At 40.3% G+C, this 27,209-nt stretch overlaps 1 protein-coding gene across 1 annotated transcript in view; it reads right to left on the bottom strand.

Moving 5' to 3' along the window:
• The window catches only part of LOC126095017 (myotubularin-related protein 6), a 411,731-nt gene that overhangs the window by 115,858 nt on the left and 268,664 nt on the right, over positions 1-27,209 (bottom strand). Inside the window, exons 3-4 of the mRNA XM_049909676.1 lie at positions 25,240-25,402; positions 23,549-23,706 (exon numbers count right to left, since the gene is read on the bottom strand). Coding sequence (XP_049765633.1) covers positions 23,549-23,706; positions 25,240-25,402 — 321 coding nt within the window. The remainder of the gene's footprint in view (positions 1-23,548; positions 23,707-25,239; positions 25,403-27,209) is intronic.

Below are 27,209 nucleotides of genomic sequence, written 5' to 3'. Positions count from 1 at the left end.
TTTTCGTGTCGTATTACTGTACCGAATACGCATTTAAGACCAGAAAAACGTTTGAAGTTGCGTTCCTTATGCTTCGTTGTTCACTAAACCAGTGTAACATTTACTATATAAAACGAATATCGCGTGTACACGACAGAAATAACGAACAAGAAGCAATTGTAAACACTCATCTGCTAATGTTTTGGGGGATCCAAGATGGCGGCAGGCCCCGCCCACTGGCTTCAAAACAACGTACAGCCTAAGTCTGTAGCGCCATCTCCCCTTATTCTACCTCCATGGAGCTAATACATCAGATGAGAGTGAGCATTTCTTTGGTTGGTTGTATAGGGATTCACCCTTGTTCATGAGACAGAAGTAAAAGCTACCCATATCTCATGCATTTACTATCGGATCTGAAAAACTTTTAAAACTAACCAAAAGTGATACCCCAGCATTTGCAATCTCTTTGCGAGAGACAAGATGTGGAATTTTCGACATTGAAAAGCATTTTAAGATCCTGAATAAAATAAAATGGCGAGTAAAGTGGTGAATATTTTGGAGGAAACTGATACTCATAATCAGATGAGGCATATGTACAGTTGAACAAAAAGTATTAATTAGCAAAAGGTTTTAAGATAAATTGACTATATTTTCAAAGAGCAAGATACTGCAGAGTAATGCTAAGGTTGTAACTTCAGCACTGGACATCACACATGTGGACCCATTTAGATACCCTTTCAAGAATTTAAACTATAAGCAACAGAACAGTATGCCTTACACAATGCCATATGTCACAGTATTATACAAAACACTACATCATTGTGTCAAACAAGTTATGTTTTATGTTATTAAATTAGATAAGCCTCATGTATTTTATGTGCATGTTATGCAGGTACGTTTGGTACCAAGATATGATGATTATATACAAAAAATGGAATCTTGCTGCATACAGAATGTATCTGAAGAGCAGTAGCAGCCTACACCAAAAGTGCTGTAGAATAGGGTGAAAAGGGACACTGGGGTGATCGGGTGCAAAATTCAATAAGATTACTTTTGTGTGTGAAATGTGTGATAACATATTTTATAATAACTATTTAGTGGTTGATATGACTCAGTGATATTGCTGCTGTTGCCATTTCTCACTTCCCCCCCCCCCCCCCCCCCCCCACACACACACACACACACACACACACACACACACACACACACACACTTTAGCCGCCTAATAGTCTAATTTCTTGGGAAGCAAGAAACGTTTGTTGCAACAAAAGGTAAATATAAATTTAATACCTTGTATTTTTTTCTTTTAAAGTATCATAGGATATTCAATTTCTGCATTGTTTCATTCATTATATCATCAAAATTTATTTTAATAAATTGAAAACCATGTTTAAGGTAAATTTTTGTCATTTGTTGGGGTGAAAAGGGACATTTATCTTATACTCATTAGCATAAAACCAATTCTAATTTCAAGTAGAATTTATAGGTTATTTGGACTACATAGGGGAGAAAATGACTGGACTGTAGTGGAATTTAGTGAATGTCATGCTACTTCATCTGGAAAAGTCTATCAAAACTGGTTCATCGGTATGGTGACAAGACGTAATAAATGAGAAACACAGTGAAGTATCATTTGTTAGATTCACTGAAACCAAAATCAACTCAGGATCAAATTTTATACAACCAGAGATAAAAGAGCATTGCATAATCAAGAGACACTGGGTTGTATGATGTCTACTACATCCATAGGTCCTTCAAAGAAGTCTAATGATGCTCAGTACTTATTTCATCTTTCCTTAATTTTAGAACTGTGGCAGCTGTCGACAGCCACATCATCAATAGCCGTTCATTCTTCAAGCTGGCTTCTTTGACTTTGACTTATCTGGTAGCTGTGATGCTTACTTTCACACATTTCCTGTTACTCTGTTCTGAGTTATATGTACTAAAAGTGTACTTCAATCATAAAGCGGGGCTGCATTCTACTTTCCACTGGGTGTAGTGAACGAATACCCACTGTGGTGAAATCTTTTTTCTATTGATTTTGTTATTTCGTCATTTCGTGCCCCTTCTCTTTGTGAGCCATCGACAGAAACAGTTAAGAACAATAGATATAACAGGTATGACACAACCATGTTCCTCTGTGTAACTGCAGCCACAAAATTATCTTGTCGTGCCGTCAAACACACAAGTGTCTTGTGAGGTAAGTCCAACATGGCAGCAATGCCACCCTGTGCTGCCAACTCTGAATGTCACTTTCTCCAGTAATTACAGATCTACAATCACTTCGCCACTAGGACCTGCACCAATCAAATATTAACATTATTCACTCCCGACATTCCAACCAGCAAGTGATTCGACTTTCACGCATGAACCACACTGTTCAATCGAGTGCTCAGACTATTCGTAGTTGTGTTTCCAAAAGGCTACAGCCATTGCACCTGCACTGGTCATTGCCCCTTCCGTGCATGCTGCACTTCGTGTGGCGTCCAGACAACACCCCTCCCACACTGTCACTGAGACCTCAGATGACACCATGCCTGAAACAAGGCCACAGCACTCTGCTCGCTGTGCTCCACCATACCAGATTGCTCCAACGCTTTGGCTAGGTGCTCTCGTGATGTGACTCGAGCAAGTCAGATGACTTCCAAAATTACTACAACTGTTCAAGGGCAGACAGAGACTCAGTTTGCCCTGATCGACGGTATTTTTGACATCCACGGCATCCACAACAATGACGCTACATTCGTGTGCCTCATCAGCCACCTGCATTAACACGATGACCTGGTTAGTGACTTAATACTCTCACTACCTGCCTCACCTAAATATGCCAGCACACGGGACATTATAATCACGGCATGTCTTACTCACCAGAGGATGCAGTTCTTCATATCATACACGAAAAACACCTGGGTAGAAAATCACTGTTGCAGCTGTGGCATAGATTGCACACCCTCAAAGACCCTGAAATGCTTCCGGATATTGCCCTTCTGACATTTCAGATGGTTCCTCAGGACCTGAAACTACAACTATTATCCCATTCCACTGAGACTTTGGATCCCCAAATTTGCCAACCATATAAAACATCATCACCAGTTCCTACCTCCAGCGAGTCGCCCTGCATTTAACACAGTTGGCAACAATGTTTTCACCACTCCCTCCTCCTCTTGCCCAAATGGTAGGGGCGACTGTGACACTAGACAGCATCATGCTGCCAACTGGGAGCCAGCTATTAACCCCTGCCCTGCTCCCATTACAGGCAAGCAATCCACCATTAGTAGCCAGTGTTGCATGCATGGCAGATGGTGTGAAAGACTCCCATCACACTCCACACCCCATCTACTTGCTATGCTGTTTCCATGTGACATTTGGTGACACCACACAGAACTGTCGACTTCCTTGCGCAACAGGGAGCCATGTCGAAGAGCAGTCATCATTTCCCATGTCTTCTCCCTCCAGCTGACCTCACATGCTTGATCGAGCTACTAATGCACCGTTCCTTGTCAGCACGGGCACCAATTCAAGTGTCATCCCTTTCTCCATTCCCCCTCCAAGCCTCCTACATTGTCAACGGTTCTACAAGCAGCCAACAGCTTCACTATCTCCACCCATAGCACCACCCATCTACGGCTACAACCTCTGCCTGGGCTTCAATTCTCTTGGACCTTACACATCACCAACATGGATGGTCCGGTCCTCAGGATCAATTCCCTCAGCCATTTCACTCTCTTACTGGGTCTTCACACAGCTGCATTGCTTCGCAATGCTTCAGGCATGCACATTCCCGGCTCTTTCGCCTCCACTCACCTGTGGCTCACTGTGACCTTCCACCCACGCTTCCTTTGAGTGCTTTCACCTGAAGAGATCTCGTGTCAGTTCCTCTATGCCAAGACACAGGTGCATTATGCACCAACAGCAACACTTGCCACCAGCTAATCGCTGACATGTCAGCCAACTCGAAAACCTCACTGCTTTGCAGCCACCTTCCGTCGAAAGTCCTGCCACCTCTTCTTCATCTGCCATGCTGTAAACACACAAGGGCAGTGACTATTACTCCCCTACTGTTTCGTGTGACATCTCTCTTCTCCCTCACAGGAAACCACACATTCCTCCCTCCCCATCCAGTGGCTCTGAACCATGTGTTGACATAATATCTAATAGTACCTGCCACAGGTTAACTACTACGGAAGGTCTTACCATCTCTTGCACAGCTATACACCTCACTGTTAAGAAACTGTGTCATGCAAAGCCTGCTGTGCAAGAACTCTTACAAGATTATATTTTACACCCATCTGATAGCAACTGGTCACCCCAAATCCACCTGGTTTATACAGAGGACAGCAACTTTCGATTATGTGGCTGATGATCATTTTGTGGGGCACTCAACTGCACTGTTATCAGTGCCTGTACAAAGTCTCAATTTTTTACACAGTCCAATTTTTTACACAGTCCAATTTTTTACACAGTCCAATTTTTTACACAGTCCAATTTTTTACACAGTCCAATTTTTTACACAGTCCAATTTTTTACACAGTCCAATTTTTTACACAGTCCAATTTTTTACACAGTCCAATTTTTTACACAGTCTAATCGAGCTACTGTCATGAATGATGATGATGATGGTGACGATGATGATGACATGATGAGGACAACACAAACACCGAGTCCCTAGGCAGAGAATTCAATTATGTGGAGATTATCATAAACTCAATATAAGTACTGTTATGGACAACTAATCAATACCTCACGTTCAAGGCACTGTGCAAGAGCTCCATGGTGCATAGTTCTTCAGTGTTATTGACTGTTGAAAGGCTTGCCAGCAGATTCCAATGCACAACCTTGAGACTCAAAAGATTGCCATTATCACATTGTTTGGCATGTTTAAGTATTGCTCCATGACCTATAGCCTGAAGAATGCGGCCCATAGGTGGCAATGGTTTTTTAACTTCGTACTGTTTACATTAACATTTTGTTATGCTTACTTAGATGATATCCTCATCTCATCAACCTCCACCGAGGAGCATGACTGACACTTAGCCTAGGTGTTTGAATTTCTTTTGGACAACAGTATAGAGATGAATCCCAACACATCATAATTTCAACGCTAAAGCGTTACCTTCCTTGGCTACACTGTCACCCACAGTGGAGTCCATCCGACGTCAGACCATGTGGCTGTATTTAATTAACTGCCTCTAACTGAAACTTATTGTGATCTCAGACAGTTTCTTGGTATAGTGAACATTTTCCAGCATCATATCCCTATGCTGCTTCTCTTCAGGTCCTCCTGACAGATGCCCTGGTGGGTAAAAACGCCTCCGGTGCACACGAGGTACAATGGCCCGAGAGCATAAACCACGCATTCAATGACAAGACAACTCTTCCTAATACTGTCGTTCTCATGCACCCAACTGTGTATGTTCGTATCTCCATCACTATGGAAGCTAGAAAATCTTCGAACAGCACTGTTTTGCATCATCATCTTGGTGACACCTCAGAGCTGCTCCGTTTCTTTTCCAAAAGACTCTTTTTCTTCATAACACAAATGGTCAATGTCTTTGATAGAGAACTGTTAGTGATTTACAAGGCAGTCCATCACTTGCACCATGACGTAGGGAGAGGGGCAAGGGGTTTAAGAGGTCACAGTTTTTACTGACCACCGGCCGCTTGTAGATGCTATACGTAGCTCCTTGGCCAACCTCCCCCTCGCTGTTTCCGGCACTTGGACCCAATCTGCCCATACACCACTTATGTTCCCTACATTAGAGGTGTCAGCAACATCAAGACTGACTGCACTCTGTTTCTTTCCTACTCACCCTAAATGAAATGTCAAGTGCAGGACCCTGACATCCAACACTTATTGCATAACCTCTTTCTCTTTGACAGTTAAATCACGTCATCTCCCGAGTTCTACTTTACTTGTTTTGTGTGACGAATCTATGGGTACACCCCGCCTAGTGGTCCCTGCATCTCTTCGATATAAGTTTTTTCAGCCTTACATGAGCTGGTACAGCCAGGAATCACTGCTACCACTCACCTGGTACCCGAGCATTTTGTGTGGCCTGAAATTCAAAGAGGAGTCGCACTTGGGCTCATACGTTTACCTTGCCAACACAGTAAAGTAAGCTATCACATCCAACCTCATCTAGGGAATTTTGAGAGCCTAAAAGGCAAGCTTTCCCCACATCCATCTCAACCTCCTCAGTCCTCTGCCCCCTTCTGTTGGATTTAAGTACATCCTTTCCATGATCGACCATGCCAGCAGATGGGTGGAAGCTGTGCTTCTTATGGACATTTCAGCCAATTCAGTTGCATGAGCCTTCGTCAATACCTGGCTCCCAAACTTCCGCTGTCACTCCTAAATCACAACCAATCAGGTAAGACAGTTTGAGTGTTTACTCTTGTCCAAACTGTACACCTTCCATGGTGCCAATAAGTTGTTGCACCACAACCTACCATCCTCAAAGTAAGACGTTGGTCAAGCATTAGCACCACACCCTGAAAGCTGCCCTTATGTGCGATGTCAGATCCTGAGCCAAAGCGTTACCTTGGGTGCTACTTGGCGTCCACACTTCTTTCAAAGCCACCCTCAGCTCCTTGTTGGTCGAGCTTATTTGTGGCGAGCCCCTGGTACTTCCACTGAATTTGTTGAGGGCTCCACACCTCTTGCTCCGTCTGAGCTTCCCACTCTCATCGAGCTTGTCCACACTTACATTGCTCAGCTGTGTATCCCCTCCCCTCCCCCTTTCACCACAACTCCAAGCCTTGTGTATTCTTACACAAAGACCTCAGCCAGTGTGAGTCTGTTATGCTCTGTGGCGACTGTCTGTGCGGCCTTGCACTCCCCACACTCGGGACACAGAGTATTCAGCCGGACTGACAATACTATGGACATTTACCGACAGGGCAAACACCAAACTGTTTAACTCAACAGGGTTAAACTGGTGTGGGCACTAAATGAGGATCCTCTCTCACCGACCAACCTAGACAAGCTTCCCACAAGTGCTTACTGCTGCTCCTCAGAGTGCATATGTCTGCAGCATCCCTTGTGTGACTACCTATTGCTTACTCAAACTTTAGTGCTGTGTGTGACACCACCTCCCTAAGTGCTCCCTTACCCTCACCTCCAAGTGTCAAGGTTTCTACAACATCCCCTCCACGTGTGCCCTCCACTACAACTGCCATGAGTGAAGTGCTTCCTCCTCTGGTGCCTTCTAATACATCACTGCCCCACCCCCACCCCTTTCAGCACTGTCGCTTTCTGTGCCGAAGTTTCACCATACTGTGGCAAGAATCTCTCCCTCCAGTTTTCCTAGAGCACACCCTCTGTGCTTTACACAACCAGTCGCTCCTTTAATGACCAGACCACCTGAAGGTTGTCAGCCCTGCAGCCAGGTGACTAGCGCACATTTTGGTGCTCTCGTAAAGACAAGTCTTTTAGATTATAAAAACATACAGTTTAGTACTGATTACATGGTAAATAGGTGTATTAATGTGCCTTTTTTAAGTGTACTAGTAAAGGTTTCATTTTTCTTTACATAATATAGCAGAAAATGCGAAAAGATCGTACAGTCGTATTTTCTGTTTACATTTTGCCTCCAGCAATTTAACTGTAGCGTACCTCTTCATAATTTAACTCACATTTCTGGAAAGTAGCGTAAAGCTTAAGTAGTTGTTTCAGAAACTTTGCACTGTTGTTTTTGTTTATACACAGTTGCGTATAGGCCAAATTTGTGGAACCTTATTTTCGTGTTTATCTGTAATTTAACTGACTTATTCTTAATGAACTATTACGTTTATCATGAGTGAAAAGTGCTTGACTTGCCATAGAATTGTTAGGTTGGGGCTTTGGAGTGATGGGTGCTGTAGTTTTTTCCATGTAGGTGACTGTAGTGGCATGGGAATAGGGGGAAGTAATTGAGACTGATCAGTGGTTTTGTAGAATATGTAGTAGAGATAGGAATATACTAGAACAGGAGGGGAAAATTGCCACCCTTCAGGCTGAGCTAGACAAGGCCAGGGGAGATCTTGACAGGTTAAGGAGGGTGAAGGGTAAATAGAGGTGGCAAGTGGCAACAGGCAACAGGAGGAACAGGCCTAGAACTTTGTCTCTAAGCTTCGTGGTGAATGTGGAAAATAGATTTGACCTGTTACTTCAGTGAGAAGCTGGTGAGCCTCAAGCAGTTGCAGGTGTAGACAAGGCACAACAAACTTTTAGCAGCAAATTGAAAAGTAAGAATGTAGGGAAATCAGCAAAGAGAAAGAAAGTGTTGTTGTTAGGTAGTTCCCATGGAAGAGGTGTTGGCCAACTTTTGCACGATGTACTAGGATCAGAGTACCAGGTCACCAATTTTTTTAAACCTAGTGCTGGTCTGGAGCAGGTGACATAGTATTTAGGATCACTTTGCAAAGATTTCACTAAGGAAGACACCGTGGTTATAGTGGGTGGGGCAGGTAATAGTACTGACGTAAATCCTGGGTACAGCATAGGGTGTGACCTGGCAAAGATTGCATCAGCATCGAAGCATACTAGTGTTGAGTTTGTATCTGTTCTTGGGCGCCATAACTGACCTCATTTGAACTCATCTGTCAAGAGAGTTAATTTGGAGTTGGAACGGCTGCTTATGTCAGATGCAGGGCCACACATTGGTGTGGTTCCTGTTGATTGTCTCAATAGGTGGGATTATACTAGGCATGGCCTTCACCTCAACAGGAAAGGGAAGGGTAAACTGGCTGAGAAAAATAGCAGGAAAGTTGGAGGGGGGACGCACTGTCATGAGTGATAAAATACCAGTGATTATAGGGTTCAGAAAAGACCCTTTTTTAGGTAGGGAGGACAGAAAGAAACCAAATTTTAAGAGGGGTTAGGGCTGAGACAAACCTTCAGTTTGAGGAAAAAAAAAATTCTAGCTTCTTACATCAGCATAAACAGCTATTGGTTAAGAATTTTCAACAGTTAGCAGATATTTCAACTCTAACCAATTTGAACTCAGTCAATGTGAAATGTCAGCTATCATTATTGCATCAAAATATTCGAGGACTGAGAAATAAAATTAATGACTTGATTACCTGCATAGACGAATTAGAGTCTTCAAATCCAGCTGACATAATCTGCCTCTCTGAACATGTGAACACTGGTATAGAAATTTAAGTGTTACAGGGTTCAGGTTAGCACCTCACTATTGTAGAGCATAAATAGAGAAAGGAGGAGTTGCCACATTCATCAGGAACTGTCATAAATTTAAGAACATAGACATTCATAAATTTTGCCTAGAACAGCATATGAAAGCATGTGCAACAGAAGTAGAATTTCACAAAAAAATCCTTCATAATACTAAGTGTATATCGAGCACCTGCAGGTAACTTTAAATCTGCTCATAAACCACCTTGAAGCTGTACTGGCCCATTTAACAAAAAAAACAAAGAAATAGTGGTTGCTGGTGATTTCAATGTAGATTTCCTTAAAAACTCTCCCAATAAGAACTTATTTGAGTCAGTAACACTATCATTCAACTTAATTCCCACTGTAAAGTTCCCCACTAGGGTAGCCACTCACTTGCTCACAAACAGCCATTGATAATATCTTTATAGACAAGTCCAACGAACAAAATTATATTACAAAACCAATAGTCAATGGCCTCTCAGACCATGACATGCAGTTCCTGCTGTTAAATCTTAATACTGAACAGGATATAAAATCTGTTAAATCTGAGCTCAAGAGGGTAATCAATAAGCCAAAAATTGATTATTTTAGGACACTCCTCAGAGACATTCACTGGGCTGATGTTTACAGTGCTCATGGCATGAATGAAAAATATAACACTTTTGCTATAAAAAGCTTACCTTATTTGAACACTGTTTTCCCCAAAAACTTACCAAGGTTAGAGCAAAGTCTACAAAGAAGCCATGGATTACTCAAGGAATAGGGGTATCTTGTACAACAAAAAGAAAATTGTATCTGTCAATCCAAAACAGTTCTGATGCTGATGCTATAGCACATTACAAGAAATACTGCAATATATTAAAGACTGTAATATGGACATCAAAGCAAATATATTACAAGGAAAAGATAGTCATATCACATAACAAAATAAAGACAATATGGGATATAGTGAAGGAGGAGACCAGTAGAACCAGACATGAAGAGGGACAAATAGCATTAAGAGTAAATGATACATTGGTGACATATGTGTATAGTTTTGCAGAACTTTTTAACAAACATTTTAAAACTGTTACTGAAAAGATGGGAGTATCGAGTTCTGTAGATGCTGCTATGGAATACCTCAGACCAGACATTTCAAGTAACTTCCATAATATGAATTTGACCCTCACTACCCCAGCAGAAATAATGTCCATCATAAAATCTTTAAAATCAAAAACATTTAGTGGGTATGATGAAATACCAGCAAAGTTAATTAAAGAATGTGATTCTGAGGTAAGTAACACATTACGCTATCTGTGTAACCAATCGTTTATCAGTGGAATATTTCCTGAGTGGTTGAAATATGCTGAAGTTAAGCCACTGTTTAAGAAGGGAGATAAAGAAATACCATCAAATTTCCGTCCAATTTCACTTTTGCCAGCATTCTCAAAAATTTTACAAAAGGTAATGTACAATCGCCTTTATAACCACCTTATCTCGAATAACATACCGTCAAAGTTGCAGTTCGGATTTCTAAAGGGTTCTGATATTGGGAACACTATCTACACTTGCAGTGAAAATGTGCTTAATTCATTAGACAAAAAATTGCAGGCAACTGGTATATTTTGTGATCTGTCAATAGCATTTGACTGTGTAAATCACAATATCCTTTTAAGCAGATTAGAATATTATGGTGTAACAGGAAATGCTGCAAAATGGCTCAAATCTTATATCTCTGGCAGGAAACAAAGGGTGTTATTAGGAAAGAGACATGTATCAAGCTATCAGGAATCATCCCACTGGGAACTAATTACATGTGAGGTCCCACAAGGTTCCATTTTAGGGCCCTTACCTTTTCTTGTACATATCAATGACCTTTCATCAGTAACATTATCAGATGCAAAGTTCGGTTTGTTTGCCGATGATACAAATATTACAATAAATAGCAAATCAAGTTTAGTGTTAGAAAGATCAGCTAATAAAATATTTGTGCACATTAATCACTGGTTCCTAGCCAACTCTTTGTCACTAAACTTTGGAAAAACACACTACATGCAGTTCAGAACTTGTAAGGGGTGTCCCACAAGCATATGCCTAACATACGATGACAAGCAGATAGAAGAATTGGACAGTGTTAAATTCTTGGGATTACAGCTTGATAATAAATTCAACTGGGAGGAGCACATCACATAACTGCTGAAGCGTCTTAACAAATCTCTATTTGCAATGTAAATTGTGTCACACACAGGGGATACAAAAATTAAAAAGCTGGCATACTATGCTTACTTTCATTCCATAATGTCATATGGGATTTTTTTTTTTGGGTAATTCATCAAGCCAAGCTAAAGTTTTCCGGGCACAAAAACGTGCAGTAAGAGTTATATGTGGTGTGAACTCAAGAACATCCTGCAGAAGCCTGTTTAGGGAACTAGGGATACTAACTACTGCTTCCCAATATCTTTATTCCTTAATGAAATTTGTCATTAAAAATATATCACTTTTTCAAACCAACAGCTCAATTCCTGGAATCAATACTAGAAATAAGAATAATCTACACAAGGATTTAAAGTCACTTAGTCTTGTACAAAAAGGTGTGCATTATTCAGGAACACACATTTTCAATAATTTGCCAGCAGTCATAAAACAACCAATGAAATTCAGTTGAAGAGAAGCCTAAGGAGTTATTGGTGGTCAACGCCTACTCCATCGATGAATTTCGCAGTAGGACGGACCAACTGATTTGTGTGTGTGTGTGTGTGTGTGTGTGTGTGTGTGTGTGTGTGTGCGCGCGTGTGAGAGAGTGAGTGAGAGAGAGAGAGAGAGAGAGAGAGAGAGAGAGAGAGAGAGAGTACAATCTAACTTCTGCACCATTTCAGTGTAGAAATGTGTTCATTGTAAATAAGTATTATAGTAGTTGTATTACATGTTTATTACCTTATAAATACAAAAAAACTTTTTTTATTTTAAATTCAGTGCATTAGTCTTTCTAAAATGATTCTTTCATATAGTGTTCAGTAAAAAAATGACGATCATTCCACTTGGGACCTGTGGAAGGTACATTAGCTTATTTGTTTCAGTTTTAAATACTTGTTATGTATTGTTTTTCTGACATGTTCTGCATCCTGGAGGACCTCCTCACTATAGATCAATTAGAATGAAAGTAAATCTAATCTAATCTAAATCTAAACCTACCATGTCACTGTACTCTGTTCCGACCAGCTTCTTACTGGTGCTGATGATGACAACATCTGCACATCCATCAATGCCAATGGCTGCCTTACAGTATTATTCCTCTCAACAAGCAACACCCTGGCTCTGGATCAGCTGATTCCTTTGTCTCACGTGGGTCGCCCACCTCACCCGCCATGCTGGCTAGAAGACTATACCGTCCCCTCCCTCAGCATTGAGACATCACTCTCCACAAGAAACAGTTCAGTCATGACACCCCTCAGAGCCAGTCACAACATGATTGGTCATGTTACTGTACTGAACTAACTACTGATCAACTGCGGTCTTGTCCAATGCATCTACACTTCATGTCTTCCCCCCTCCCCCCTCCTTCCCATGCTCCACAATGTCAAGGCTCTGTGATGACTATTGACAGCCACTACACTTCTCGTCTCCCCCTCCCATGCTACACAATATCAAGTGGTGGGGGCTCTGATGACTATCAACAGCCACATCATCAATAGCCACCCATTCTCTGAGCTAGCTTCTTTGACTCTAACTTAGTCAGTACCCATATTGCTTATTTGCATGTGCTTCCTGCAATTCTGTTCTGAGCGAGATGTAATAAAACTGCATTCAGTCACATGTGTGGATTCATTCTACTCTCCGCCAAGTGTAGTGTGCAAATACCCGCAGAGCCTTTAACTATTTTTCAGTTTTCTGTTAATTTTGTCAATTGCTGTTTACTGCCTCATCATGTGGTATTGTTAGCTTAAAAATAAACTTTATTCAGCTTCTTTTATGTACAATTTATTTTAAAGCTTCTCTGGTGTCCCTTGTCATTGTGCTAAGTGATTTATTTGGATAGTGTATAAAGTAACGTGGTAAGTTAAAATAGGGTGGAAAACACTATTTGTAAAAATGTCTGTGGTTTCATTTGAACCAAAAATTATACAACTACATAAACAAGTATGTTATAGTGAGGGACATCATATGCATCAAACATTAAGTCAAATTTTGTTCTATATGTGTGATTATTAGTTGAAGACCACAACAAGTGCCCGTTTTCATCCCATTCTACAGTACCATTATTTTAATACAATATAGGTCTTCCACACTCTGAAATAAATAGGTATCCTTCTCCTTCTTATCTCAAGATGAGTTTTGGTTTGTGGGGTGCTGAACTGTACGGTCATCAGCGCCCTTACAAAGTCCCAATTGTTACACAGTCCAGTCTAGCCACTGTCACAAATGATGATGATGATGATGATGATGATGATGATGATGATGATGAAACGATGAGGACAACACAAACACACAGTCCCCGGGCAGAGAAAATCCCCAAACCGGCTGGGAATCAAACCCTGGACCCCGTGATCCAGAGGCAGCAACGTTAGCCACTAGACCACAAGCTGCAGACTCTTATCTCAAAAATCCAAAAGTATTTAGAAATTTTTCAAATATATAATTAAGTGGTGTAACATCTGATGATAGAAATTGGATAAAAATGTGTGTCTTGCGCAGTACAGACATTATCTTTGGCTGATACATTCACATACCTACAGTTGTCAGATTACATGCCTGGTGCAGTATTTACATGAATGAGATAGAAATTATTATAGTAAGTCAGGTTTGTGTACCATGTTCATTGGAGTCATTTCTTATACAGGGCGAGTCACCTAATGTTACCACTGGATATATTTCGTAAACCACATCAAATACTGACGAACCGATTCCACAGACCGAACGTGAGGAGAGGGGCTAGTGTAATTGTTTAATACAAACCATACAGAAATGCATGGAACTATGTTTTTTAACACAAACCTACGTTTTTTTAAATGAAACCCCGTTAGTTTTGTTAGCACATCTGAACATATAAACAAATACGTAATCAGTGCTGTTTGTTGCATTGTAAAATGTTAATTACATCCGGAGATATTGTAACCTAAAGTTGACGCTTGAAACCTCCGACGTTCAGTTGCGTGTTGTAACAAACACGGGCCACGGTCGGCGAGCAGCATCTGCAGGGACATGTTTACGATGACGACCGCGTTTACGAGTGTGGCTGTAGTGCACTGTTGTGGTTTGATCTAGCTGTTGCAGTGTCTGCATGTAGCGCTTGCTGCTATTGTTATTCTGCATTCGTCTCCGCACGCAGATCAACTGTAGTACACCGTGTTACCAATCGTCTGTGATAGTGTAGTGTTGTAGGAACTGTGACCATGGTGTATTCGAACTCTGAAAAGGCGGAGATGATACTCATTTATGGCGAGTGTCGACGAAATGCAGCTGAAGCCTGCAGGGTGTATGCAGAACGGTACCCGGACAGAGAGCATCCAACGTGCCGCACATTGCAAAACATCTACTGACAACTGTATGCAACAGGTATGGTCGTAGCACGCAAACGGGTCCATAACAGGCCCGTCACAGGAGAAGCGGGTGGAGTTGGTGTGTTAGCTGCTGTTGCCATGAACCCACACATGAGTGCACGGGACATTGCGATAGCCGGTGGACTGAGTCAAAGTAGTGTCATGCGCATACTGCATCATCACCGCTTTCACCCGTTTCATGTGTCGCTACATCAGCAATTACATGGTGATGACTTTAATCATCGAGTGCAATTCTGTCAATGGGCATTAACAGAGAATGCGTTGCAGTTCTACCTGTTTACCGATGAAGCGGGTTTCACAAACCACAGGGCAGTGAATCTACAGAACATGCATTACTGGTCCATGGACAATCCTCGCTGGCTCAGACAGGTAGAGCGACAGCAATCGTGGACTGTAAATGTATGGTCCAGAATCATTGGCGACCACCTCATTGGTCCTCACTTCATTGCAGGGGCCCAAACAGCTGCAACATACATCGCGTTTCTACAGAATGATCTGCCAACGTTGCTCGAAAATGTCCCACTGGAAACGCATCGACATATGTGGTATTAGCATGATGGTGCACCTGCACATTTCGCAATTAACACTAGGCTGACCCTAGACAGGATGTTCGACGGCCGTTTCATAGGACGTGGAGGACGCATAAATTGGCCAGCCCGTTCTCCTGATCTTACACCTCTGGACTTCTTTCTGTGGGGTACGTTAAAGGAGAATGTGTACCGTGATGTGCCTACAACCCCAGAGGATATGAAACAACGTATTGTGGCAGCCTGCGGCGACATTACACCAGATGTACTGCGGCGTGTACGACATTCATTACGCCAGAGATTGCAATTGTGTGCAGCAAATGATGGCCACCACATTGAACATCTATTGGCCTGACATGTCGGGGCACACTCTATACCATTCCGTAATTGAAAACGGAAACCACGTGTGTACGTGTACCTCACCCCTCATGGTAATGTACATGTGCGTCAGTGAAAAAGACCAATAAAAAGGTGTTAGCATGTGGATGTAATGTGCTGTTCCAGTCTCTTCTGTACCTAAGGTCCATTACCGTTCCCTTTGGATCCCTACCCCTTTGGATCCCTACGTAATTCGGTGCTCTCCGATACACACGATCGAACAGCGGAGGATTGGCACTCAAGCGTCAACTTTAGGTTACAATATCTCCAGATGTAATTAACATTTTACAATGCAACAAACGGCACTGATTACGTATTTGTTTATATGTTCAGATGTGCTAACAAAACTAACGGGGTTCCATTTAAAAAAAACATAGGTTTGTGTTAAAAAACATACTTCCGTGCATTTTTTTATGGTTTGTACTAACCAATTACACTAGCCACTCTCCTCACATTCGGTCTGTGGAATCGATTCATCAGTATTTGATGTGGTTTACGAAATATATCCAGCGGTAATGTTAGGTGACTCACCCTGTATACTTGGTGGACATATTATTCTCATTTTTAGTGAAGTGCTACATCCTTTTATATTAATGGCAAAGAATCTCATGGTGCGGAAGTCCATAATACATCAGTGATAAATAAGTGTGAACATTACACCTTCTACAGTAGTAGAGTGCACTATACACACAACGCATAAATTCTATAATAAATGGCGCATCTCAACTGCAGTGGCAGCTCATCACCACCAAACAGCTGTCATGATAAAAACAAACCACTGAGCAAGATGGCATAATGGTGAGATGCTGGACTCACATTTGGGAAAACTACTGTTCAAATCCCTGTCCAGCCACCTAGGTTTCAATTTCTCCTGCTTTCCACAATTCACGTAAGATAAAATACTGGGACAATGTCAGTTTACCTCTCTACCATTCCCTAATCTGAGCGTGTGCTCCTTGTCTATTAACACCTTTGTTGACCAGGCATTAAACCCTAATTTGCATTCCTTATTCTTGAGACACAAACTCTCCAAGAACCATTAATTCTCCATTACATGTAATAGGAATTATTATGTTCCCCTGTACTTCTTGCAACATATCCTTCTGTGGTACACAACATTTCATTCTCACATGGTGTAACTGTTTTGATAACAAGTCGTCCTTGGGTTTAAGTCAACATATTCATAATCACTACAAATGATAAAGTAAAGTTGTAATATTTAACTATGCTTATCCTTAAACAGAGATCAATGGTCACAAATTCTTGTTGATAGTATGATGGATAATCAACCTCAATTAGAGTTGGTTTCTGGTCTTAATCTATGTATATAACTGTCATCTGTTGATTACTTCTGGTTACTCATGTAAATGTTAGTTAGATAGCACAAAAGAAACAAATTGTTGGAGCATAAGGTTGTTCTATTTTTGAAGAGCATGTCTAGGCACTTCACTGTCCCTTGTATCTCACCTCCTGTCATTAACTTGTCTGGACTATATAGGGTAATTCTGGGATGTTATCAAAAACTGTCAGAGATGATGGAGAGTGGCAAACTTATCAATTTGAGGTAAGGCAACATAGCCCAGAAACACCCAAGTTGAAAGGTGTAAGTGAAAATCTGCTCAAGTTCAACCTTAGCTTTGCACAGCACTAAACTAAGGGCCCAACTACGAAACCCTGAATATGATGTAGAGAATTCCCACTGAATACTCTCCAATACCCACTGATAATTTCCCTTTGTGCGGGACTGATAATGGTGATGTCAGAGAGCGAAAATCCTAAGTATATGGTACAGTAACAATGAATCCCATTTACCAGCACAGGTCTCACAAACTGCTACATCGATATTGTTTGAACAGTGTCAGCGACAGCTATTCTTGCTAGGAATTCCTCTCCAGTCTCGACAGACTTTTTTCACAGGGCCCCACAAGGGGGGGGGGGGGGGGGGGGGGACACCCGAGGGTTAGATCAGGTGTATGTGACGGCCAAGAAACAAGACCACCTCCGCTTATCCACTTTTCACAGAATGTGTGATGTAGTTGTTCACAAACCCTCTGTTCAAAGTGAGGTGAGGTTCCATCATGCTGGAACCACATCTGTTGATGAATGACAAGATGGATATTTTCCAGGAACTTGGGTGGTACATCTCTGATATACATTGTGTACACTATTGCGTTTAAGTGGGGAGGAAGAAGAAATAGGCCTAGTATATACTCAATGACTATCTCTGCCAACACAATGACTGATAATTTATGTCGACTGTGTAGTGTGTGGTTCTCATTGGCCAAAACATGATTATTGTGACTATTTACCATTCCAGCTGTGGTGAAACAGGCCTCATCTGTGAAAAGTACACATGCAGGTAATTGACGATGAATTGTAAGGCACTGCAAGAACCAATGGCTGAACACAAAATGAGGTCCAAAGTCAGCAGGAATCAAAGCATGCACTTTCTGTTGACATTAGGGGGTGTAGCTGCATTTCCTATTATACTTGCCACACAGTACTCTGCAAAACATTCCTTTCATGCACAACTGAATGAGTGTTGATTGCAGGTGCCTCATCTATTCGAGCTAGCACTGTATCTTCTCAATTAAGAGTACGTGTAGTTTGTCACCATGCTCTGTCATCGTACTGTGGACCAATTGCACGATTTCATTTAATTGATGGAACAGTCTTGAAAACTTGGTGTGAGTCAGATGTATTCTACACATATATTTATTCCTGTCCAACCTTTCCACCTCTCTGCTGCTTCCATTTCCTTGCCCATTTACGAAAATCATGTCTGCAAGGTCTGTCACCAGGTACATCTCCATTTAGTCAGGGCTGATCATTGTTAATCCTTCAACTTCTGAACACAGGATGCAGTCTACTACAGATGATGATGATGATGATGATGATGATGATGATGATGATGATGTTTGGTTTGTGGGGCGCTCAACTGCGTGGTTATCAGCGCCCGTACAATTACCCAATCTTTTGCTCAGTCCAATTTCGCCACTTTCCTGGATGATGATGAAATGATGAGGACAACACAAACACCCAGTCATTTCGAGGCAGGTGAAAATCCCTGACCCCGCCGGAAATCGAACCCGGGACCCCGTGCTCGGGAAGCGAGAATGCTACCGCGAGACCACGAGCGGCGGACAGAGTCTACTACAGTACAGACACTGTATATCAGGGTTGCTCATGTCAGTACACAATATGCCATCTGCATTGGATTAGTTGAGTTGTTATCCCAGTCTCTACCCCTACGTGCCTTTTGGGGTTGCCTACCCTATAATTTTAGGAACTATGGTATCAGTGCATGTCTTCCACTATCTGAGGCATCAGAACAATTTTCCCTTATAACTTTCCACTCTTTTGCTTTCAGATCAGGTTCTCTTTTTTCAATTTTCTACATTTAACATTCTCCACCATTCCTTAAAGTTTGTAATATCATCCCAGAATCACCATGCATAAATTACATTTTAGTGCCTAGACACTATAATTATCCAGATTATTCATCCAGTTATTAGAAGTTGTTTTATATGTGAGATTCTTTCAAGATAGTGGGTGAGGAGTTTACTTGTAGGTGTCTATAGGTGTATGCACAATAACTCTTCTGCTAATACGTGAAGTCTCTCCGAGGATATAACCAAGAGTTAGGTGTGCCAAAGTGTACAATTAGTAATGAATAAATAAATAGATGAGTGAATAATAGATTTGTTGTCACTGAATTTTTGTAGGGATAAATTTATTATTCAAGCTGAACATTGCAGTTCTTCTTCAATTACCATGCTGATCTAAATGGGCATTTATCTGAATACATATTAGGTTGTACCCTCATGTTCCCAATTTCAGTGCAAGAAAATGCTGTTGCTGATAAAGATAACACACACAAGTAATGCATCCACCAGAATAAAACTGAGTAAAATGCACAGGTCAATAGGGATACTTCATTTTAGTTGGTATCAGCACTGCATTAGAATACTGCTTTGAATAAATGAGCAATAAATGTTATATTCTGCACTGTGCAGAGCATATTCAGGATAATGTTGTCATCCGGAGAAACAAAACTGGCATTCTATGGATCGAAGCATCAAATGCTGGATCCCTTAATCAGGCATGAAAAGGGAAATGGATAGGTTAATGTTAAATATAGCGGGAATTAGAGAAGTTTTGTGGCAAGAGGAACAGGACTTCTAGTTACGTGAGTAGAGTGTTATAAATACAAAATCAGATAGGGGTAATGCAGAAATGGGTTTAATAACAAATAAGAAAACAGGAATGCAGGTAAGTTACTATGAACAGCACAGTGAATGCATTATTATAGCCAAGACAGACACGAAGCCCACATCCGCCACAGTTGTATAAGTTTATATGTCAACTAACTCTGCAGATGAAGAAGAGATTGGAAAAAAAGTATGATGAGATAAAAGAAATTATTCAGATAGTTCAGGGGGATGAAAATTTAATAGTGATGAGGGGACTGAAGTTTCATAATAGGAAAAGGAAGGGAAGGAAAAGTAGTGAGAGAATACGGACTGGGGGAAGGAATTGAGAACAGTTTACGTGTGAAGAGACCTGGATGCCAGGTTTCATATTAATTATATAATAGTAAGGCAGATTTTGAAATCAGATTTAAAATTGTACGATATTTCTAGGCACAAATATGGATTCTGACCACCACAACTTTTGATTATAAACTCTACATTAAAACTGAAAACATTGCAAGAAGGTAGAAAATTAAGAGTTGGAACCTTGATAAGCTGAAAGAACCAGAGGTTGTTGAGCATTTCAGATAGAACATTAGGCAACAGATGACTGGAACAGGGCAAAGGAACACAGAAGAAGATAAACAGGTAGTCCTGAGAGATGAAACAGTCAAAGCAGCAGAGGATCAAATAGGTAAAAAGACAAGGCCTGATAGAAATCCTTGCATAACACATGAGACACTGAATTTAACTCACGAAAGCAGGAAATACAAAAACACAATACATGAAGCACACAAAAGGGAATACACGCATTCCAGACAATCGCATAAGGAATTGATATGAGTCAGGCAAGGGTCCTATGCATTCTCCATCAACATAGGTTCAATTCCTATCGCATCTCTCTCCATCAAGAGCTGCATGGAAACGATTGTGAGGATCGTGTTAACTTCTGTACACAGGCATTAAGACAGGATACTCCGGATGTATCATGTATCTTGTTTAGTAACGAAGACAAATTTACCAATCATGGCCATGTAAACTGCCAAAACATGCGCTATTGGTCTGTAGATAATCCCCATTGGCTTTGTCAGGTGGAATGTTAGCTCCATGGAGTGTAAACATATAGTGTGGGACAATGAACCATCAGCTCATAGGCCTGTTTTTCTTCAATGGAACACCGAGCATGCTGAAGTATCACAGCCTCTTAACAGGCCATTGTCCACAAATGCTAGAAGACATTCCTCAGCAGATTAGGAAGAATCTGGGGTAGCAACATGGCTGTCCAGCTCATAGTGCACAAAGTACTACTATATGTGTTCACAAATAGTTTCCAAATTGTTGAACTGGATGCAGAGGACCTGTACCTTGGTCAACCCATTCCCTGGATTTGACCACTGTAGACTTTTTTTCTGTGAAGAAAGCTGAAAGATGCTGTCTACGAGGACATACCAACCACACTCGATGATATGCAATGATGTATTACTGCAGCCGACTTGGACATCTCTGCTGAAATGCTAGAACGTATGCAGCAATCATTCCGTGTATTGCCACTGGCGGTTGTCATTTTGAACACAATCTGTGATGGTCAGTTGTCTCATTACTGGTCACAATCCACACAACTAGTGTATGTAATTGTGTTATTCTTTCTTTAATGCGTGCTGTCGTAGGTGATGTACAAGTGTCGGTGTTGGAACTTTTCAAAATACAATATCTCATAAATGACTCGCAATATAATCCTTCAACAAACATGACTGACATTCCAATTTACCCTACTTTTAGTTTGTAGTCATCAATAGGCATTGTTCCATTTATAAACTGTATTTTGGCACAAAAAACACTTTCAAAGTATTATTACAATCTGTTGGTTGGCTAACATACGAGCCCTTGACTACCAATCCATTCTGTGAAAACCACACATCAACAAACTTTCGATATCCGCAATATTTCCGGTGGAAGTTTTAGGTGATTCACCCTGTATATTTACTATCTTTATTATTCGTGATTCCCATCTGAAGCAAATTAACGAAGGAATCCAAATTTCTTGTCCTTTAATACATCCATGTCTGATTATTATAATTCCCCCCTTCCCCCAACAGCAGTTTCCTCCCACTATGTCTCTTCTTATTTCATTAATCTGCAAACTTATCATTGGTATCATTCTCTGGCTTCTGTGATCTTAAGGAAACCTTTCACCTCAATTTCAATCCCCTCCCTGTAATTACAGACTTATTCCAATTTCCCTCTTTTACAATCGTTAATATACAACTTGGATGTCTTACATGTACATTTACAATGGAGTTCTAAATATCTTGTGGAAATCTGTATAGGATTTGAAAGGCAAGTGGGAGAACCAAGTGACAAGTTGAAAATTCGACAATCGACAGTGTGAAAAACCCGCCTGGCAGTCACGGACCTAAAAGGGAATGCCATGAAACAGCTGCCACTGGGGAAAACATCGGAAGTGGGTGCAGATGGAAGATCGAACACCTGCCGACCAACTGACACGATCACGCTGGAGAAGGTCGGAACGGTCACCGACAGCAAATTCAGCCTGTCAACAGTGCTACGAACGTGCCTGGCGGGCACAGACCTAGTAGGGTACGCCACGAAATGGCCGCCACTGGGGAAAACAGCAGAAGCAGATGCAAACAGAAGACAGAACATCTGGCGACCAACTGACACGGTCGTTCAGTTACAGGAAGCAACTGATGAAGACGCCGAGGTACAACATTGAAATGTTGTGTTAGAAAAATGCAGACCACTGGCAATACATCCGATTCAACAAAATGTCACAAAATTGCCAGGATGGTCTAAGAAATTACAAGTTGAAAATTGTTTCTTTATTGCCACAACTAATATTTCAAAGGTGAGAAAGACTTTTAAAGGATGTACATCACATATCTCATAAAACACAACTAATAACAACATGTTACTACGAAGGAAGGGAAGCAGCAATATTAAGGTTAAATGTCCTGTCGGCAACAAGTTGTTAGAGACACAACCCATGCTCACATTAGAAAATTAAGGGAAAGGAAATCGATCAAGTTCCTTCAAAAGGAACCTTCCAGCATTCACCTTAAGTGATTTAGAAAAATCATAGGAAACTTAATCCAGATGGCTTCACTGGGTTTGAACCATTGTACTCCGCAATATGAGTCTTGCGTCCAACCACTGCGTGACCATTTTTCTAGGTCAGTAACAAATCTGGATAACTGGCTCTGACATTTCAACAGGGTACTCGCAGATCACTCGCTGTAAGAAAGAGTGAACCAAACAGTAATCTTGGATACAGTGTCTTCACATATGCCAACTGACTTCAAAGAGCAATACATACTCTTTCTGCTCAACATAACACATTTGAATCTTTTCTCTATAATTAAATTAATAATTAAAATAGACTATGACAATATTTTTACTCAGTTAACCTATCACTCTTCCTGTCTATTTTTATTCTCTTTATTACCTTTTTATTTAACTTTATCAATAAAATTCCATGCTTGTTTATTGCATGCTTTCAGCAAGATGTTCAGTTTTTTTCTAAAGATCTTTACATCACCCACCACCAAGGAACAAAAATTATAGCCATGAAGTCAAATACTTAAGCTTACACAGTGCCCTTTTTGACGTGCAGGACCTTCGGTACAATTTTACTCATATGGGTGTCAGTTTGTGAATTGACATTTGCTTATTTCTTCATGAGGTAATTATCTGTAACAAACACCTGCACTTGATATATAATGTCCTCAGATAATTCAAAATTGAGCAGCCTCTGCAAACCTCATAGTCTTTGTTGAGCAACGTTAGACTCCACTGGTCATTAGGCACCCTCATGCGTTGATACTCTGACTGTAAGTCAAAAAAGTTCCATCCTGCTTGTTTTGGAATGTCTTCTGTACTGGACGTATAGTGAAAGCAGTACAGGTCTTCAATGTGAACTGAAAAAGAAGAGAGTAAGTTATCTAGTTGGTTCCATGTTCTATAACTCACTTTCATAAGGAACACTATTCTGTTAAATGTGTCAATCGTTGAACAGTTAAGACATATTTACCACACGCATTATCAGAATCAACAACAGTTTTAAAAAATGCTCAGCTAATAAGTGTCTGTGAGTTTTAGTTAATATTCTCCACAGTATAAATAGATAGGCCTAAAAGACATTGCATTGGTGTTTGAACTTGTACACATCATTTCAACTTACTTGCCTGTTTAAATCAATAATCAGCCTAACCATTATCCTTATCATATCTAGAAAAGAAAATTGGCCAAACACATGGACTTACTATCTTCTAGAAACTGACAACTGTCTTTATAGAAAAGGTAGCTGAATATGATGATACAGAAACATTCTTTAAAGTTTAACTGAATGCATGTCTCCATCTCCACTCTACAAATCACAACTACGAAATGTGTGGCATTTACATATAACCAGATAACAACCTCGATAAAATTGTCATTTGTGATTTCCTCTGTTAATACTTCCCAATGGTTTTTTAAAACAATGGTACTTGTATTATCTGCAAAACCAGTTAGTTCTGTTTTATGTTCAAAAGTGTAGCCATACAGAAGAACATAACAGAAAAGATACTGAAAAAACCATTTTTGCTCCTCAAACAATCCTAACTTTTAGAGCATAAACCTATAAACTACAAGTGAAAATCTGTCCCAAAAAAGGACTTGAATCCTGATTTACTGCTTTTTGTGAGCAGAAACATATGGTTTGAGGCATGGTCTGGCACAAATTTTCAGTTGTCACTGCTGAGTTTATTAAAATGCCAAAAAATGCCAATTTTTCTAAATGATTTTTCACCAATACCATTTCATGTCTTTACATAATTTCTTCTCCACCAACCCCTTCTTCATTTCATTTCATTTCAATACATTCAATTAATTTCATATAATAGATTACTTTTGCTGTAAATGATATAAAATCACTGTACAAGTCTATGATCATCATTATCACTTGTCAATATAATGGTCCATCTTGAACGCTATTTTTACATTTATTTTATTAAATATACATCTTACACATTTGGCAATAGCAATAATCATCATCATATTTACAAGTATACATGTGAATCAATGAGATTCAGCATATTGAGACTTTAAATGTTATTCTGATTGTAGCTGCCACCAAAACATGTTCAGTTGTTAATTTTTAAAAAGTAAAATTAGAAAATAGCACTCAAGATGGATAATTATACTGACTAGTACTTACTTTACCACATGCAACATATATTATGCTTTATACAATTTCTAGGATAACTCAGCTTGTCATCCACCATCAACATACACAACATGTTATTAGTTTCCATTCATGGTTGTCTGAAATACATAAGTATGAAAGACCAAAGGAAGATCTGACAACTACCCATTCACAATTACCATTTATGTCAACCGTGTACCTATATTATGCATCCATTATTAGTAACAGCACAGGAGAGATATTTTGTAACATTGTTGCAACTCACCAGGCAATGAGAGTTTCTGTAATGTGCAGTAAATTTCATGACAGTCTCTTTCCTTGGGCACAACAAATGTTACTGACAGGAAAGTTTTACATCTTATCTGCAATGGTGACCCAGTTGTTGTAAGTGGCAGTTTCTCCACCGTTGCTATATGGTTGTGAAGGATCTGTCAAGAAAAAAGGAAAGCAATTGTTTTATGTCAATTTACAAAGCAAACTGTTTCGTCATTTGCTACAAATTGCATTACTGCATCTGTTCTCATGTCAATTTATTACCTTCTGTTATAAAGATAGAAAGAAAAACTCACATAATTTCAATAGGAATGATTTGTTCTTTCATTATTACCTCACTTGCTTAGTTTTAAAAAAAAACAAATATAAAGAATTTTTCTGAATACTCTCTTTTAACACACACTACATATAATCTTTGAAGACTCCTATTGTCTATACATCAACATGCTCTCATTATGCTGAGAAATTAGAATATATCTACCAACAGTTGCCAAATAAATTACTGTAAATTCCATTGTTGTTGTATTTCTTATTGTTATTGTTGTTGTTGTGGTCTTCAGTCCAAAAACTGGTTTGCTGCAGCTCGCCAGGCTACTCTACACTGCGCAAGCCTCTTCATCTCAGTAACTACTTCTTTTCAATCCGCTTACTGTGTTCATCTCTTGGTTGCCTTATACAATTTTCACCTCCCACACTTCCCTGCAATATTACATTCATGATCCCTTGAGGGCTCAGTATGTGTGCTATCAACCAATCCCTTCTTCTAGTCAAGTTGTGCCACAAATTTCTTCTCTCATCAATTCTATTGAGTACCTCCTCATTAGTTATGTCATCAACCCATCCAATCTTCAGTATTCTTCTGCAGCACCACATTCTCTTCTTGTATGAACTGTTTATCACCCATGTTTCACTTCCAAACATGGCTACACCCCGTACAAATACTTTGAGAAACGACTTCCTGAGACTTAAATCTATATTCTATGTAAACAAATTTCTCTTCTTCAGAAACTTTTTCTTGTCATTGCCAGTCTACATTTTATATCCTCTCTACTTCAACCATCATCAGTTATTTTGCTGCCCAAATAGCAAAACTCATCTACTACTTTAAGTGTCTCATTTTCTAATCTAATTCCCTCAGCATCACCTGGTTTAATTCAACTACATTCCACTGCTAGATGATAATAGGAGATCTCAATAGGAAAGTAGAACAAAAACCAAATAATGATTATTCATTGAGGAACTTTGCACTTACATAAACTAACCAAAAACATCGTTTCAGCATATTATGCCCTCTGCCCATGAACCATGGACCTTGCCATTGGTGGGGAGGCTTGCATGCCTCAGCGATACAGGTAGCAGTACCATAGGTGGCAGTACCATAGGTGCAACCACAATGGAGGGATACCTGTTGAGAGGCAAGACAAATGAGTGGTTCCTGAAGAGGGGTAGCAGCTTTTTCAGTAGTTGCAGGGGACATCAGACTGGATGATTGACTGATCTAGACTTGTAAGATAAACCAAAATGGCCTTGCTGTGCTGGTACTGCTAATGGCTGAAAGCAAGGGAAAATCTACAGTCATAATTCTTCCCAAGAGCATGCAACTTTACTGTAAGGTTAAACGATGATGGTTGTTCCCTTGGGTAAAATATTCCGGAGGTAAAATAGTTCCCCATTCGGATCTACGAGTGGGGACTACCCAGGAGGATGTTATCAGGAGAAACAAAACTGGCGTTCTACAGATCTGAGTGTGGAATTTCAGATCACTTAATTAGGACGGCAGGTTAGAAACTTTAAAAAGGGAAATGGATAGGTTAAAATTAGATATAGTGGGAATTAGTGGAGTTCAGTGGCAGGAGGAACAAGACTTCTGGTTAGGTGAATATGCGTTATAAATACAAAATCAAACAACAGTAATGCAGGAGTAGGTTTAATAATGAATAAAAAAAACAGGAGTGCAGCTAA

The sequence above is a fragment of the Schistocerca cancellata genome, chromosome 8, assembly GCF_023864275.1.
Source record: "Schistocerca cancellata isolate TAMUIC-IGC-003103 chromosome 8, iqSchCanc2.1, whole genome shotgun sequence".
NCBI lineage: Eukaryota > Metazoa > Arthropoda > Insecta > Orthoptera > Acrididae > Schistocerca > Schistocerca cancellata.
Note: the sequence above shows the minus strand (reverse complement) of the source record. Positions and strands in the feature narration are given on the sequence as shown.